Source organism: Vigna radiata, chromosome 10, assembly GCF_000741045.1.
Source record: "Vigna radiata var. radiata cultivar VC1973A chromosome 10, Vradiata_ver6, whole genome shotgun sequence".
NCBI lineage: Eukaryota > Viridiplantae > Streptophyta > Magnoliopsida > Fabales > Fabaceae > Vigna > Vigna radiata.
Genome location: NC_028360.1, coordinates 18,000,358 through 18,015,915, shown reverse-complemented (window position 1 = coordinate 18,015,915; position 15,558 = coordinate 18,000,358). Strand labels below are relative to the sequence as shown.

The window sequence follows — 15,558 nt, the reverse complement described above, 5'->3', positions numbered from 1 at the left end:
TTATGTTTGGCTGCTGGCAGACAGCACCACGCAGATAGTGCATATGAAAGCACACATGACATAGAGAATCCAGAAGTTGGAGAGGGCCAGGCCTTCAGTTTCTGGAGAACAGTTTGAGTTTGAGCATTGGGGAGGAGTCAACCATTGCTCTTCCAAAGATTTTAGTTTTCCATTTTCTGCTAGTTCTAAAATGGCTTCAGAAAATTCTTTAGCCATGGGAGATCCTTTTTGAAATGCCTGCATATATCAGCAAAACCAATTTTCAGTTCAATGTCTAACAAGTTTGATATCATAGTATGGAACAGAACTTGAGAGTGAAAAATGCATGACTAAGGTTGGAGACGGAGTTGTAAGCACTTACAAAGCCAAGTCCTCCAAATTTATAGGCAGCTGTAATTGCAGTGTAATCCCTGGGGTACTTGTTCAAGAAAACCCTCTCATACGGGCTTTCAAAAAAGAGAGCATGCATTTTTTTGCTTTTGAATTTATCTATAATGTCATGTTCTCCATGAACGTTTATTATTTGATTTGGATGGAACTTATACACATCTATCATGTAGTTCTTTACAAAGGAACTCTGGTTTTCACAACCAACTGATAACTTGTTTTGCTTTAGCCACTCAATATCTCTTCGTGACCATCGTTTTACAGTTAGCATTGAGGAAAGGTTGGCAGTGTAGCTTGAGTTTATTACAAACACAAGAAAAAGCCATGCACCAACTGCTACTCGTGCAGAGTTGCTTCTTATTCTCTCCCCTGAGGCACATTGAAGAAAAAATCTAGAAATCTAACATTTAAAACTTTTTCTTTGAATTAGTATTTTAATAATAGCAATTCAGTTGTTCCACTGAATATCGTATACAATTACCATGCTTAAAACTGATTAGTAATTTGGTTTAAACTGATTAGTAAATTGGCCTACACCAAATCAGTAATCATATAACGAAAAGGAATGTGATAAAGTTTTCATTATTTGCATATTTATACTTACTATGAGCAAAAAATAGAGAAGAAAAGGCAAACCACAGTGTGGTGCTGATCTGATTTTCCAATGGACCACCAAAATCTGGATTGAACTCATGCTCCAGGAACCATAAAGTGAACATTGTGTAGATGAGAATGCAAATAGTAGCAAGCCACATTTCCCAGCTAAAGGGTTTCATAAACAACCACATCGATCCTTCAGTCTCTATTGGAAATATAACTGATAAGCTCGAATCAGTGTATGGTTGAGTGAACGACACATCCTTTGATCGGTTGGCGAGTATTGTTAAATCCCCGACAATGGCATCGTGGGACTGCAGTTATTCAATTATATATAAGGGTTCTCTGTTAATCAACTGGTCATGAAACCAATAATCACGAAAGTCTAAAAGGAGGACACAATTTAAACTTTAAAGAATACTAGAAAGCATTTTGTGTTGAGAAATTTGAACAATAGGAAAAAATTGGTATGGTTTTTGTTTTCCTTGAAACACGATGTTTTCTGTGCCCATTTGGTTCGAATACAGGTATCGGATTGTATAAAATTCAACGGTAAATTAACCCTGTAAGATAAGAAACAATTTGCTTTAATTTTGGAAAGAAGAGATTAAAAAGGCAAATACAAGCTTAGGAGAAACAAATGATGAGAGGGGTAAATATCAATACAGAAACATTACCTTGGTTATTACATTCAGTAGAAGTTTATCATAGGATTCATTGAAGGACTCAAATTCATAGGGAATGTCACCATACTTGTCACTCAGAATTTTTATTATCTCAAGGAAAAGACGAATACAGAAACCATCATATTTCTTTGGAGGGCCTTCCTTCAGAAAATTTTCAAAAGCAGGGTTTATAGGAATTGCCACTTTTAAAGGTTCTGCGTTAGTGGGCAGTTTCCATCCCTTTGGACCAGCAGAAGTTAGGCCTCCTGGCCAAACCACTGGACCAAGTGAGATATTTGTAGCATAATCATCTTTTGTTTCTCTGTCTTTCAGTATTTTAAGAGATTTACCGAACTTGAATTTCGGGGTCCAAAAATCTAGTTCCTTGTATTCCTTGTTAACCACGTTTATCACTCTCAACACCGGAGTGTTGAATAGATGACCATCTTTGAATCTTATATTACCACTTAAACCATTGAAATCGCTAGATAACAATTTTTCCAAGAACACCCTTGAATTACTAGATTTCCCATTCATTCTCTCCAAGGCCTTTGTGATTAATGTAACGCTATCATAAGCTTGTAATGCATCTGATCCTGGTTTTGCATGCTCAGTTTGGAAATCTTCCTGCAATTGTTTATAAGAAAGAGAACTTGTAGAATAATAGGTTTTGATTCCTAAAGCACCTTCCATAGAGGACAAAACAGATTTGTTTGCAAAGTCTAACATACTTGTGATCCCCTCGTTCATTATCCAAGCTGAATCTTTCCCCAACAATCCAATTTTCTTAGCTTCTCTGAACAAATGGGTTATCATTGGGAATGTTGCTTGAAGTACAACAAAAACACGAGATTGCAGTGGCAAAAGCTTAAGCAATTCGGTCAGAACAAACCCTTTCGGATCAGATAAAGATGTGAACGATGGAAGAACTAACCGTTTCTCTATCTGTGAGTCACCCTTTTGGAGAGCCTCAGAAAAGAGGCTTAACATTTCAGAATCACCACTGTAAGGGTTGTCTTCATATATAGCTATAACCTTCCGCCAATTGAACTCATGGATAATATCTGCAATGCAATTTATTTGTGCAGCCTGATCTTTTGCCATTTGAATCAGAAATGGCCAACGATGTTGCATTGAAGCAGGAGGGGTCATTGGGGGAGAAGAAAATGAAATAATTGGAATTTGAGCACTGTTTCCCTGGTCAGCAACTAGAGTTGCTTCTTGCCATGTCCCCATGACAAGAATGACTTCAACTTTTTTCTTAATGATTAGTTCTTCAGCTGGAAAGCAGAAGAAGCAATATATTTTATACGTGATTAAGTGAAAAGAAGTTTAACACCGAAAAATTCATCATCAAATAGTGCTCACCAGATGAAGCTGCTTGTAATGGAATTCCACCAGAGTCGCGGAAGAAAAGGTTTATATAGTGGTTCTGTGAATAATTATTGAAACGTTGAGCTGCAATTTGCATGGCCATTCTCTGTTGTTCTCCTGTCTTTGAATTGACATCAATGACCACGCCAACAATTGTATTTTGGAAACTGTAGGCAACCTGAGCTCCAATGAGGAGAACAAAGATTGTTAGAGAATGCCGAAGCAAAACATTTGATACCGCTTTGGAAGTTTGGGTTTGAAAATTCATATTGGCTACGGACACAAATTTTAAGTACCTTCGTTGTTGTTATATTTATGTAATGAAATACACAGTGTAGGGGCTGGCTAGGCTATGAAAAACTCGTAAAACCACTTTTGTGATAATTATAACACAAGTTAAAACTGGGTGGCAGAAAAAGTTTACATCAAATACGAATCTTCAAACATCCTCGTCATTCAAGATACTTTGAAGTAATAGTTATGAGTGCATTCTCCTATTATAAAAGTCGTAAAAAGTTCTCATAACTTTTTCATAAAAATTTTGAGAACGTAAAATTGTTATGATGCATGATGATCATTGGAAAATATTATGTTTTGTTTAGGGGAGCATTTGAAGAGAAGTTGCTTGGAAAGTTACGAAAGTTTTGAAGTTAGGTGTGTTTTAAAACTCCCTAATTAACTATTGACTTTAAATGTTCTAACAGGGACCGATTTATATATCAGTGAAGCAAAGGACAATGTTGAAACAATGGACTTTTCTCAACATTATTAATTTATATATGTACTTATTAACTCTCACTTTATTATTATCTGTGTCCTATTTCTTTTTAAAAAGTTTCATTGTATTTTCGGGTTAAGAAGTATGGTTTTGTATTAGCATAGTCTTGACTAGTGTCCAATTTAAATAAACTTTAAAATAATTTTGATATTATTTTGTTTATGTTATGCTTGATTAATTTTTATTTAATTTGTTTTGTAGTTATTGATATAAACCTAGAGTTAAAATAAAATATAAATAAAAAAATGAATAAAATTAAACCAATTCTAAAATAAACTGACACTAGTCCAATTGAGCAATAGAGTTGAGATTTGAGTCATGCAAACAAACTCATTACAAAAAAAAAACCTCAAACACTAAGCATGTTTACGAAATTTATGTGATGTTAAAAAATTTTGGACCTAAACTTAATAAACATAAAATTCACAATCCAATTTTACCCTCATTACTAACTCTACGTAATATTCTAAAAATTCAGAAATAAAAAATTATAATTTTTTAGTCAATATGTTTTTTATAATTTTTTTGGATTATGAGTATAAAATATTTATTATTTTGTTAATGATTAATATTTGCTGTATAAAGATCCCTCTTTCTTATATTTATTTTTATTTAATGACTTAAATATAAAAATTTGCTTAAGATATTTGAGTATAGTTCTACTCAAATTAAGAATTAATTGGTATAGTTTCTATATAATTATGGCAATCTGTTGGTAAAAAAAAAAAGTTTACCACAGAAATCTTCACCATCAAATAATTTGTTTGAAGTTTATATACTGTAAAAATAATAGAACGTCTTTCAGACATTTGTTTCAGAAAAATGATGAATACTTTTAACCAATTCAATCATCATTCGGGCCGCGCTTGGGCCGAATGTATTTGGGCCCTCTGATGTAAAATGATCCAAGAGTAGATTTTTACTTTGAAGGATCGGGGGTTGGCCGTGCGTTGGGGTGGTGAACAATTGAACATGTCGCAGTTCTGGAAACCCGGGACGGAGAGGCCACAGGGTCGCGTAGTCGACGATGAAGAAGGTGGTCTTCTCTTCTTGTTTGGTTCTCACCATTCCTCTTCCGCAAGACATGGCTACGCCAGCATCGAGAAGCAACGCCAGCGATTGCCTGTGTCCAAGTACCGCACCGCCATTCTCTACCTCGTCGAGACTCACGCCACAACCATCATCGTTGGCGAAACCGGCAGCGGAAAAACCACTCAAATTCCTCAGGTCACCTTCCTCCAAATTCAAATTCAAATTCTAATTCAAAGTCATATTCACATTACTCACAATTTGAACTGCATTTCAGTACCTGAAAGAAGCAGGTTGGGCCACCGGTGGCAGACTCATTGCTTGCACTCAACCTAGAAGACTTGCCGTTCAGGTCACATATCTTAATTACAGCTCAATTATTCTTCAATTCATATTTCACGTAACTCTCTCATTCTTTTGCGTTTAACAGGCTGTTGCTTCCAGAGTTGCCGAAGAGATGGGAGTAAAGCTCGGTGAAGAAGTTGGTTACACGATAAGGTTTGAAGATGTAACCAAACCGGTGAGCATCTCTCTTCAATTATCTTTTATTTGCATCTTACGTTGTCATGCTTACTTTTACTCACATTCACACACACAGACGTGTGTCTGTATATAATATGCTGATCTAATAAGAGATTTGCTTGGATAGTGACGAGTGGAGTGGTTCCGTCGTTTATTTTCGTTTTGTGGCAGGACAGGATGTAACAGTACTTAAATTTTTAACTGATGGAGTGCTCCTAAGGGAGATGATGGACGATCCTCTTTTGACCAAATATAGGTATTTGTTATCCCTCATCTTCGGTGGAATGGACTTCAAATGTTTACACTCATAAATTACCTTTATATTTTTTCTTAAAGTGATACATTATGTCTACACTGTACACAACTGGCGAAAAAGACATCAAAGTACCTGGATGAGCATGGACTAGGGAAACTGTGGTTGTATGATGGCGCATTCTTATCTTTATGTGCTGTTTTAAAACTTCGACACTAATAATGTTTTTTTCTTTCTTTGTGAAGTTGCCATCAGATTTAGAGAACCTTTCTTCTGGTCCTTGTGTATCTTCGGGGGCTCTTGGGTTGTCCCCTTTTTCTTGTTTGTGAGATATTGTTACCTTCCCCAGACTGATATTTTTTTTTTAATTAAATAAAATTAAAGCCGAGTTGCCACAGAACTTTTCAGGGTAGACCAGTCTAGCTTTTATACAAAACAAGTAATTAACTTTTGAGACTTTCAATGTTGTCCATGCAAACATTTCTTATTAAACGGTTATATAAATGGTGTTATTTTTACATGTTTTGTGGCTGTGGCAGATAGCAAAGACTTATAGTTGTTTCTATGAAAGAATGCGATATTCTAATTCATTTTCCTGTTCTGTACTCCTTTTACCCTGACCTTTGTGAATACTTGTTTCAGTGTTATAATGGTGGATGAGGCTCATGAAAGATCAATATCAACAGACATTTTGCTTGGACTATTGAAAAAGGTAATAAATGGATGGGCTATCCATATGTATAGGAATAAAATGCTGTTCATTTTGTAGTGATTAAAAATAGTTTCATTATATTTACAATTTTTCAATCTAATAATTTGTATGAATTATGTTTTCTACTTTTCTAGATTCAACGTCGTCGACCAGAGTTGCGGTTGATTATCTCATCTGCTACTATTGAAGCAAAGTCGATGTCTGACTTCTTCCGCATGAGGTTTTCTTCTACCCTTGCTAAGTTTCAATTGTTCAGACTTTTACTTACGCATCAACATTTTCCTGGAGGCTTTGTTCGTAGAACCTGTCTTCATAAAAATGTCACAAGATTTTTTTTTAGGAAAATAGCTGATCTGATTATAAGATTCACCGTAATTGTAAAAATCCTACCAAAGGAAAAAGGTTTCTCTATTAGGGTCCAAATTATCCATACATGGATACACCTGTGTCTGTTGGCATTTAGTTGTTTGTAATGCTAATACTGTTAGTTAGATAAACAGATGGAACAGAGAGACACGAAAGAAAGGGAGGAAAACAAAGAATTTGTATAGTATCATTGCTATGAAGAACAGTACTGCTGTTTATATGCACCAAAAGAAGAAACAGAATTCCAATACAGCTGTTACAACTAACAACACAAAACGGCTGTAATTGACCTAAATAGCTTTGACTGTTTTATCATCTGATAAATATTCTTTCAAAGAAATGATTTTGTGATGCTGGATCATTGTCTAACCAGTAGTTTCAAACTATCATCATTAATGCACTTCCTGTCCGCTGCACCTACAAAAGCACCATATATATGTAACCTATGCAATATAATATTATCTGGTATATATGACCACAGTACTAAGATATTTAAAATTGAAAATCTTGTGAGCTTTTGTGCGGAACATTCAGATATTGATTGCCACCCGAAAAAGCAGTCACTTACTCAACAATGTGTTCTATTAACAGAAAGAAGCGCCGAGAGATTGAAAACAAGGATCATGGACCACAAGTGGAACCTGCAATCTTGTCAGTTGAGGTACTATTTAGTAGTAAAATCCTGCTTTTGTGTCTACTGTTTTCAGAGTGCATTTCTTTGAAGAAAAACACGGGCACACTTAAGGTTACACGAATGTGTAGCATATTACAATGAACATCTGGTAGCACATAATGATCACCTATTACAATGATTAATATGCTACCAGCTAGCATATGCTACTCTTGTATGTGTAGCAGAAACCATTATACAACACTTCAAAGAAAAGGATGATTCTGTCTTGTTAACGTTTGATCCAATCCAAACTACAAAACAACAATAAAACATAAGGAAGTTTGAACTTGTAGTGAGATATTTGAGTGCTGCAACTTGTAATGAGAGTTGGGTGTGTTTGTGTCTTACAACCCACGCAGAGATAAGGAGAGATGGAATGAAATTACAGTGAGTGAAAGAGATTAAATAGGGGGATTAATTTCACAAATGTGGTTAGGAGCGGTAGTTTTTTTTTTTTTATTGGTAAAGGGAAAGTTATTCTAATTTTTGGTCAAAATGGGTATGGGTGTATTTTGACCTTATAAGGAACAAAAATTTGGGCTTCAAATTTGTATTTTTGGAGTGAAGCATGTTAAGGGTTATAAAACTGGTTTGCAATCCCAACCATCAAACTAACCTACAAAGGCAGTAGCGAGAAGTTCCAATCTGCTGCAAGTTGCAATCTTCAATGACAAAACTGACAATTTTTTAATCTACAGTAGATGAAAACTCAGAAACAAGGGAGAAGATCATGATAACCTTGCATGTCAAACTGTGATTTTGAATACAATGGTTACCATTGTTTAACTTTTCCTGCCTGTTCATATTATCACCCTTGTTTTTTTGTTCTTTTCCATTTTATATTAATTTGACAAAGCAACAACTTTTCAGAAACTGAACTACAATATAATTTGGATATGCTTTAATTAAGTGGGGCATTACTATGACTGGTTTCCAGGTTTAAGTTTTCATTATACAAATACATCATGCTTTATGATTTTCAGGGTAGAGGATTCAATGTACAAATTAATTATGCTGAGGAACCTGTCCAAGACTACGTTCAGGCTGCTGTTTCAACGACACTCTTGATCCATGAGCGGGTATTTTAATCTCTTATAATGAGATGGATAAATTCAACTAATGCATTTTATATTTGAGGCATTTTAATCACTTCGGTTTAATTACATGTTTTGGTGCTGAGTGATTACGTTAGACTTGAACGTGGATTTTAAAATATGAGTGTTTATTTGATACATATCATAGTAACTGTAATAGAAATTTTTGAAGTCCTCCAACAGCAACATACAAATAAATTCTAGACATTTCTGCTGTTGCTGAAGTAAGCAGAAAATCATATTTATCTAAATAGTTAAAACAAAAGCAAAGTTGACTGAAATTATGGTTTTGATCGTTTTTGTTATAGAGAATTGCTTGTAATTGTGTGATCTGTACACACATGAGTACTATTATTTATAATGAAGAAGAGATATAACAATAAGGAATCAAATCAATGCCTAATAATGGGAAATATTTGGTAAGACATTTCCTTGTCAAGTTATATCATATATTCCTATTAAATGTAATTAAATTATAAAGTAAAGATAAAAGGAGGGGAAAGAGAACAAGAAATCTGATTCCATATAATAGAGAATACTGCTTGTAATTGTGGGATCTGTATACACAACAAGCACTCTTATTTATGATGAAGTAGAGATACAATAGTAAGGAACAAAATGAATACTTAATAATGTGAAATATTTGGTAAGATATTTTCCTATCAAATCATATGACATCATATCTCTCTATTTAATGTAATAAAATCACATATCTAATACTTATCTTTCCTTAGGAGCCAGCAGGAGACGTTCTAGTGTTCCTTACTGGCCAAGATGACATTGATGCAGCTGTTCAGTTACTCACTGACCAAGTTCAAACTACTGGAAAACACTCTTCTGGTACATACTTGAATAGTTATGATTTTTGGACTGCTAACTTTTGTTGTCTTGAACTACTAAACAACACTTTTTTTAAAACATCACTGACAGTATGTACAAATTTTTTTCCATACATAATGAAAAAATGATTTCATATTTTTTTGTCTTCAATGAGATGCATCTAATGCATGGAATTTTCCTTTGTTCCAGGATTGATTGTTTTGCCTCTGTATTCAGGGCTTCCACGTGCTGATCAGGTTAGAAATACATCCGTGTGTTTTGTTTTATATTTATTTTAATTTTAATGTGGTGATATTTGTTTTACATTCTCTTAGGAGTTAGTGTTTTCTCAAGCTCCTCGTGGAAAGAGGAAAGTAGTAATTTCTACTAATATAGCAGAAACATCACTCACATTAGAGGTAACATCCCATTCACAATAAGTTTGACTATGTCTGTGGATTAGAGATGAGTCCTCCTTATTATTTCTTATTTTTATAATCATGCAGGGAATTGTCTATGTTGTTGACAGTGGGTTTTCTAAACAGCGGTTCTACAATCCGGTAATTATTTTTTTATTCTTATTGAAGAGTTACAGTAATGAGTCCTGTAATGATTATTTCTTGTTTGATTTATAAATGTAACATTTGGTGTATCTTTACTTCTATTCAAGTTTCTTTTTTGCTTTCCAGTTTTTAGCTAACATTGTTCCACTGCAGAGGCATTATTCTCATTTTCTACCTGGGCCCTTGTAGTTTCTCAAAATGTTAGAGAAGTTTCATCAATTTTTATGTCACTTATTGTCTTTTTTAAAATTTTATACAAGTTGTTGGTTTATGAAGGATTTAAAACATTAAAGTTTTCAATATTTATTGGGTTGGCAGTTTCCTAGTCATGGTACTCTATGAATTTTAAATTAACATTAATTATGTATTTTCTTCGTTATTTCAGTTTATTAGAATTTTTCTAGTCATTGTGGTTGATTCTAGCTGCCATTCTAGTAATTTTATTTTTAGAACCTTTCCCTTCACTCCTTTTTTCCACCTTACGCTGATTTCTTATATGTCTTCAAGTGTAATTTTCTTTAATGCTTTGTAACAGATTTCTGATATTGAAAATCTGGTTGTGGCTCCAATATCTAGGGCTTCTGCTAGACAAAGAGCTGGTAGGGCTGGGCGAGTTCGACCAGGAAAGTGTTACAGGTGTTGTTTCAGCCATTTAATAAAAATGTTTTACTTATAAAATGTGATTTGTTATCCTAGTTGCCTGTCGCTTCTGAGATAAGAGATTGACTCTTATATCGAGTTATCTTGGCAAGAACCAAAATCATTTACATGTAGAATAATTTGTTTCATGTTACGGATTTTTGCTTATGATTAGCTCATGGAAGGTGACCCTGTTGATCTATAAACATCTTTTGATCTATGTCATGACAGCATGCTTTACAACATTCACCTTTTAAAACATTTTTTATATGAATTTAGTTATGCTGCTGAGAACAAGTATGTTCCTCTTTTACTTCATTTGACAAGTTTTAGAAGAAAAAGGCGAAATTTCATGGCAATTTCTGTAAAACAGAAAAGTTTAGTTTTACTTTTTTAGTTTGTTTATTTGATTTGATTTAAGTAGAATGCATTCATTTTGAAGAGCCATGTTGCCCCCTACATTTTCTCTGATTACAGTTTCTCTGTGGCCCTTTGCTGATGGCTGTTATACTGGCATTTGCAGTTCTGATATGCAAAGAGATCCAGCAGCCCCGATGCACCTTTTTTTCCTCTTTTTTTTTTATTGTTTGGAGGATATCTTATCTTGTCCACTCTGTTGTCATACCCTTCCTGTCTCTTTACACACACCCCACCATTTTCTAATAAATATTCTATTTGTGAAGTTAGCATTCTTCAATTTCATGGTGTAATAAAGGTCATTGTGTTTTTATTGATGCGTTTTTTTAATGCTTTATTCTGTTATGTTTTATGTCCTCTTTACCATGCCAACATCTCAAATTGTGTAATTGTATTTTGTATTGATGTTAATTGTCAACCATTCACTGCGCACATGACTGCAATCAGGCTATACACAGAAGAATATTTTCTTAACCACATGCCTAATGCGGGAATTCCAGAGATACAGAGATCAAATATGGTCTCCTGTGTAATCCAGGTTAGTAATCGATTAATTTCAAAGAAGCAAGTAGTCTAGCGTGTTTTATTTTTTTCCAGGCATGAGAACTTTTTTATCGGGATAATATTTTTCTGATCCATACAATGATGACTAGTGATAAGTTGCATCACTGCTATTTTGATTTATCTTCAATTTGTTTGAATTTAATAAATTATTATCATAAGAGTATCTGCTCCGTATATTGGTATTTCAATTAAAATAATAATCAAGATTACTCAGAGAGAGGGAAAGATGAAGTTGCGTTAGAAACTTCACCATTTTTGGCAATTTGTTTTATCAACTCTTGCAAAGAATATGATGCACCTTTATTTTTTCCCTGCCTAGTGTATTTACTTACCAACACTTTTTATTGTCTGGTCATTTTAACTTCATGTCAACAATCCTATATGCCAAAGCCACAGACAGATGAAGGAGGTCAGGAACATAATTCCTGGTTTTAGTGCACCAGAAACTTGCATATCACATCTGCGCTACATACTTTTGGGATGAGCCAGTGCCTAATTTTTAAGGGGGATTCCTCTTCCAATATGGAAAAGATTGAATTACTTCGTTGTATTTTTAGCCTCCGCCTATTGGTTGTGCATCACGTTTCTCTAATAAAATTTCTCCTTTTTATCCACAAGAAAAGCATAGTAGGATAATGTTTAGTGAAATGGATTGCCCAGTCATCTCTTATTTTTCTGATATTACTAACTTAATTCATTGAAAGTTGTTACCAGAATAATGCTTCTTGGAATAGTGTGTGTTCTAGATGAAGTTAATGATTGATTCTAAAATTCATTACTTTATACTTTTTTCTGATGATTTCCAGCTAAAGGCCTTGGGGATTGATAATATCTTGGGCTTTGACTGGCCAGCATCTCCCTCTGCTGAAGCAATGATCCGAGCACTAGAAGTTCTCTACTCACTTGGTATACTGGATGATGATGCTAAGCTGACTTCACCGACTGGATTTCAAGTTGCTGAGATTCCACTTGTAAATTTCTCTTACAAAAAAATCATGTTTGATTAATTTGTTAAATGCTTCATCTCTATTTTTAGAATAATAAAGACTCGTTTTATCACCATGGACCCAGGGTTAGTTAAGTACACTGGACACTTAGAGTTGTTTGTTGATCAGGATAAAGAAAATGATACAATAAGGTAATCATATCCTACATTGTAGTTTGAGCTGACAGGATAGGGTTACCTTATTCTATCATGTACATTAGAGGTATCAAAATAGATTCCAACTCGTGAGCTAACTCGGTTTATCATAGGTTTGAAAAAATTCTGTTATTTTAAATATGGGTTAAACTGAACCCGACTCTCTTAACTTGTGGATTAAATGGATTTGCACTGGGTTTAAGGTGGGTTGACCTGTAATCCATCACCAAGAACCCGTTATTAATCTTTTACCATTTTTTATAAGTTTTTTATTATAATTATTTATCACTAGTTATGTAGGTTGACAATTTGATCTTTTTAAATACTATACTATACTAGAATGTTGTTTGATTATATTTGAATAATTTAGATGTTTAATTTATTTTTTGACAAGTTATGTGGGTTGACATTTTAATTTTCAACCACTATCTTTATAATAATGATTGGTGAAACCAGTGAACACGGTTTATACTTCTATAAAAAAGCGAATCAAGTTAATTCACTTTAATTGCACTTCAATAAATAAGAACAAAATAATCTTGAGTCAACCCATCAATCCGTGATTGGTTAAGTCAAGTTACAAAATTTCTGGCTCACAAAAAATTGATTTAAGTTGACTTATTTTTAACTCAATCCATAGTGAGCCAGGTTGACTCACTTTGACACTCCTGATTAGTCCAAATATTGGGGGTGGGGATAGCTGGGTTAAGAGTAGAATAAGTTCATAGCATATTCAGATATATTTATTACAATTTCACTTAGGTGTGTTTATTGGGATGTAATCCTTGCTAGGATCCGATGGTCTCAAAAATGATAATAGCTTCCAGTCAACTTGGGTGTTCAGAGGAGATAATCACCATTGCTGCTGTTCTTTCTGTCCAAGTAAATCTTTTTGCCCTAGTCATTGCTATTGTTTTGTAAACAAATTTATTACATTTTTGTTAAAATCTTTTATTTTTTTGCTGAAGTTGGGAAATGTTAAAATGAAATCTATCAGTATATTATCTCAAAAGTATAGTTAAACATTAATGTATAGAGTAGTTGACCTTAATTTCAAAAATCTATGCATATAGTCTATCTGGATCTCAGGGAGAGGGATACAAAAGGAATCTGATGAAGCAAAATTGAGATTTGCTGCTGCCGAGGTAATTTAACTTAAGTTTTCCCCACTCTTGTTGTTTATAGTCATAACATGATTGTTTTTCTGTAATAATATGATGGATGAGCTATATCTTTTATTCATATATTTATATCTTTTGATAATTGGTACATACAGGGTGACCATGTAACATTCCTTAATGTATACAAGGGATTTCATCAATCTGGTAAATCTTCACAGTGGTGTCACAAGAACTATGTAAACTATCATGCCATGGTGTGTATGTTTAGCAATTTTTCACAATATGGGCATTTCAATATAGTCCATGCACTCGTTTCCTTTCCAATATTGATGTTGACATGGCTGCTTAAATTTCACAGAGAAAGGTTCTTGAAGTTAGAGAGCAACTCAAAAGAATTGCAAAGAGGATAGGACTAGTCTTGAAATCTTGTGAGAGTGATATGCAGGTTGGTTTTCTTCTTCTTTTATACTTACGGTTTTGATTATTTTTTAAAAAGACTGGCTTCAATGTTCTCTTGATTTATTGTCTGGTGGGTGGTCAAATAGTCAAATTTAATGAAATCCCTGCCCTATTGTAATCATTATTTTATTGATCTTGTTTCATTCTTTGGTTTTCCACCCTATTACATCAAGGACTTGTTAAACAATTGCTTATGTATAAGTTGTTTTAATAATTGAAAGAAAAATAAGGGTAAAATTTTTTATATTGAGCCATAAGTTGCTTCCATAAGCTACCATTGAGAACTGTTGAAACAAGCTAAAAACAACTTTTCATAAATACGTACACAAGTCCATGTCATGAGATAACTCCAGAAGAGAAGATTTAATTATGTTGCATTTACTTTTACAGTTAGTGAGAAAAGCTGTCATCGCCGGATTTTTTGCAAATGCGTGTCATCTAGAGGTAAGATATTTCTTGACACAATAAAATGGCATGATTTTATCATTCATTTCTTTATATATATTACCAATTTTTGCCACAAATTGTTGTAAAACAAATAATTTAACTTTCCTTAAATTTTATGTTTATGTAAGGCATACAGTCATGATGGGATGTATAAGACGTTAAGAGGATCACAGGAGGTTTATATTCACCCATCGTCAGTGCTATTCAGGTCCGTACAAACTCTATGAACGTTATGTATGTGGAGGTTTCATTTAGACTGTAAAAGTTGTGAAATATTCAAATCCAAATTCAATAGTCTCTACTGTAACGTGATTTTTATACATATCGTTTCCTTTTTTCGGTAATAATGAAAGATCTAAGCACACTTTGTTATTTTTGCAGAGTAAATCCAAAATGGGTTATTTACCATTCTCTTGTATCAACTGATCGACAATACATGCGTAATGTCTTAACTATAGACCCCTCGTGCTTACTGGATGTTGCTCCTCACTTCTACAAGTTGCAACAATCTAATCATCTCCTTTTTTGATTGATTTGTGTTTTGCACACTGAACGTGTTTGAGATGAAGGAAAGAAACGTTTATGTATGGAGTGCTTTAGTTCATGTAGGATACATTAACCAGTATATACTATGAAGTGTTTTAGTTTACGTAGGAAACATCAACCAGTATATACGAAGTTTTACTTCAAGTTAATGAATGAGGTTTCAGTTCAGGTAGGACACATTAGGATTTTCATTACTTTATGTAACTGTGATATCTTCAAGTTTATTTGAACACATGATATTTATTTTTTATTATGTTGAATAGAATTTTAGTATTTTCTTATTATAGAGATTATTCTTGAGTTTAAAACTAGAATCAAGGAAATATTCAAATTATTTTATTTTAATTTAAATTCTAATTCAATTATTTTAATTTGGGTCTATAAAAGCCTAA

General features: G+C 33.6%; 2 protein-coding genes across 2 annotated transcripts; one reads left to right on the top strand and one right to left on the bottom strand.

The window, feature by feature from the left end:
* LOC106774960 (glutamate receptor 2.7-like) lies at nt 1-3,291 on the bottom strand. Its single transcript, XM_014661982.1, has 5 exons — nt 3,018-3,291; nt 1,662-2,929; nt 992-1,298; nt 362-756; nt 1-237 (listed from the first exon to the last, which is right to left on the bottom strand). Exons 1-5 carry the CDS (start codon nt 3,289-3,291, stop codon nt 1-3), a joined length of 2,481 nt encoding a protein of 826 aa, XP_014517468.1.
* A 1,432-nt stretch (nt 3,292-4,723) lies between these two features.
* Nucleotides 4,724-15,419, top strand: LOC106776287 (probable pre-mRNA-splicing factor ATP-dependent RNA helicase DEAH9). Its single transcript, XM_014663688.2, has 22 exons — nt 4,724-5,028; nt 5,108-5,182; nt 5,261-5,350; nt 5,529-5,608; nt 6,248-6,317; nt 6,452-6,537; nt 7,275-7,344; nt 8,340-8,435; nt 9,185-9,290; nt 9,480-9,526; nt 9,605-9,688; nt 9,776-9,829; nt 10,368-10,468; nt 11,336-11,426; nt 12,259-12,423; nt 13,386-13,475; nt 13,667-13,738; nt 13,870-13,968; nt 14,073-14,159; nt 14,564-14,617; nt 14,749-14,828; nt 15,002-15,419. Exons 1-22 carry the CDS (start codon nt 4,774-4,776, stop codon nt 15,147-15,149), a joined length of 2,100 nt encoding a protein of 699 aa, XP_014519174.1. The 5' UTR covers nt 4,724-4,773; the 3' UTR covers nt 15,150-15,419.
* Nucleotides 15,420-15,558: the final 139 nt, after the last annotated feature.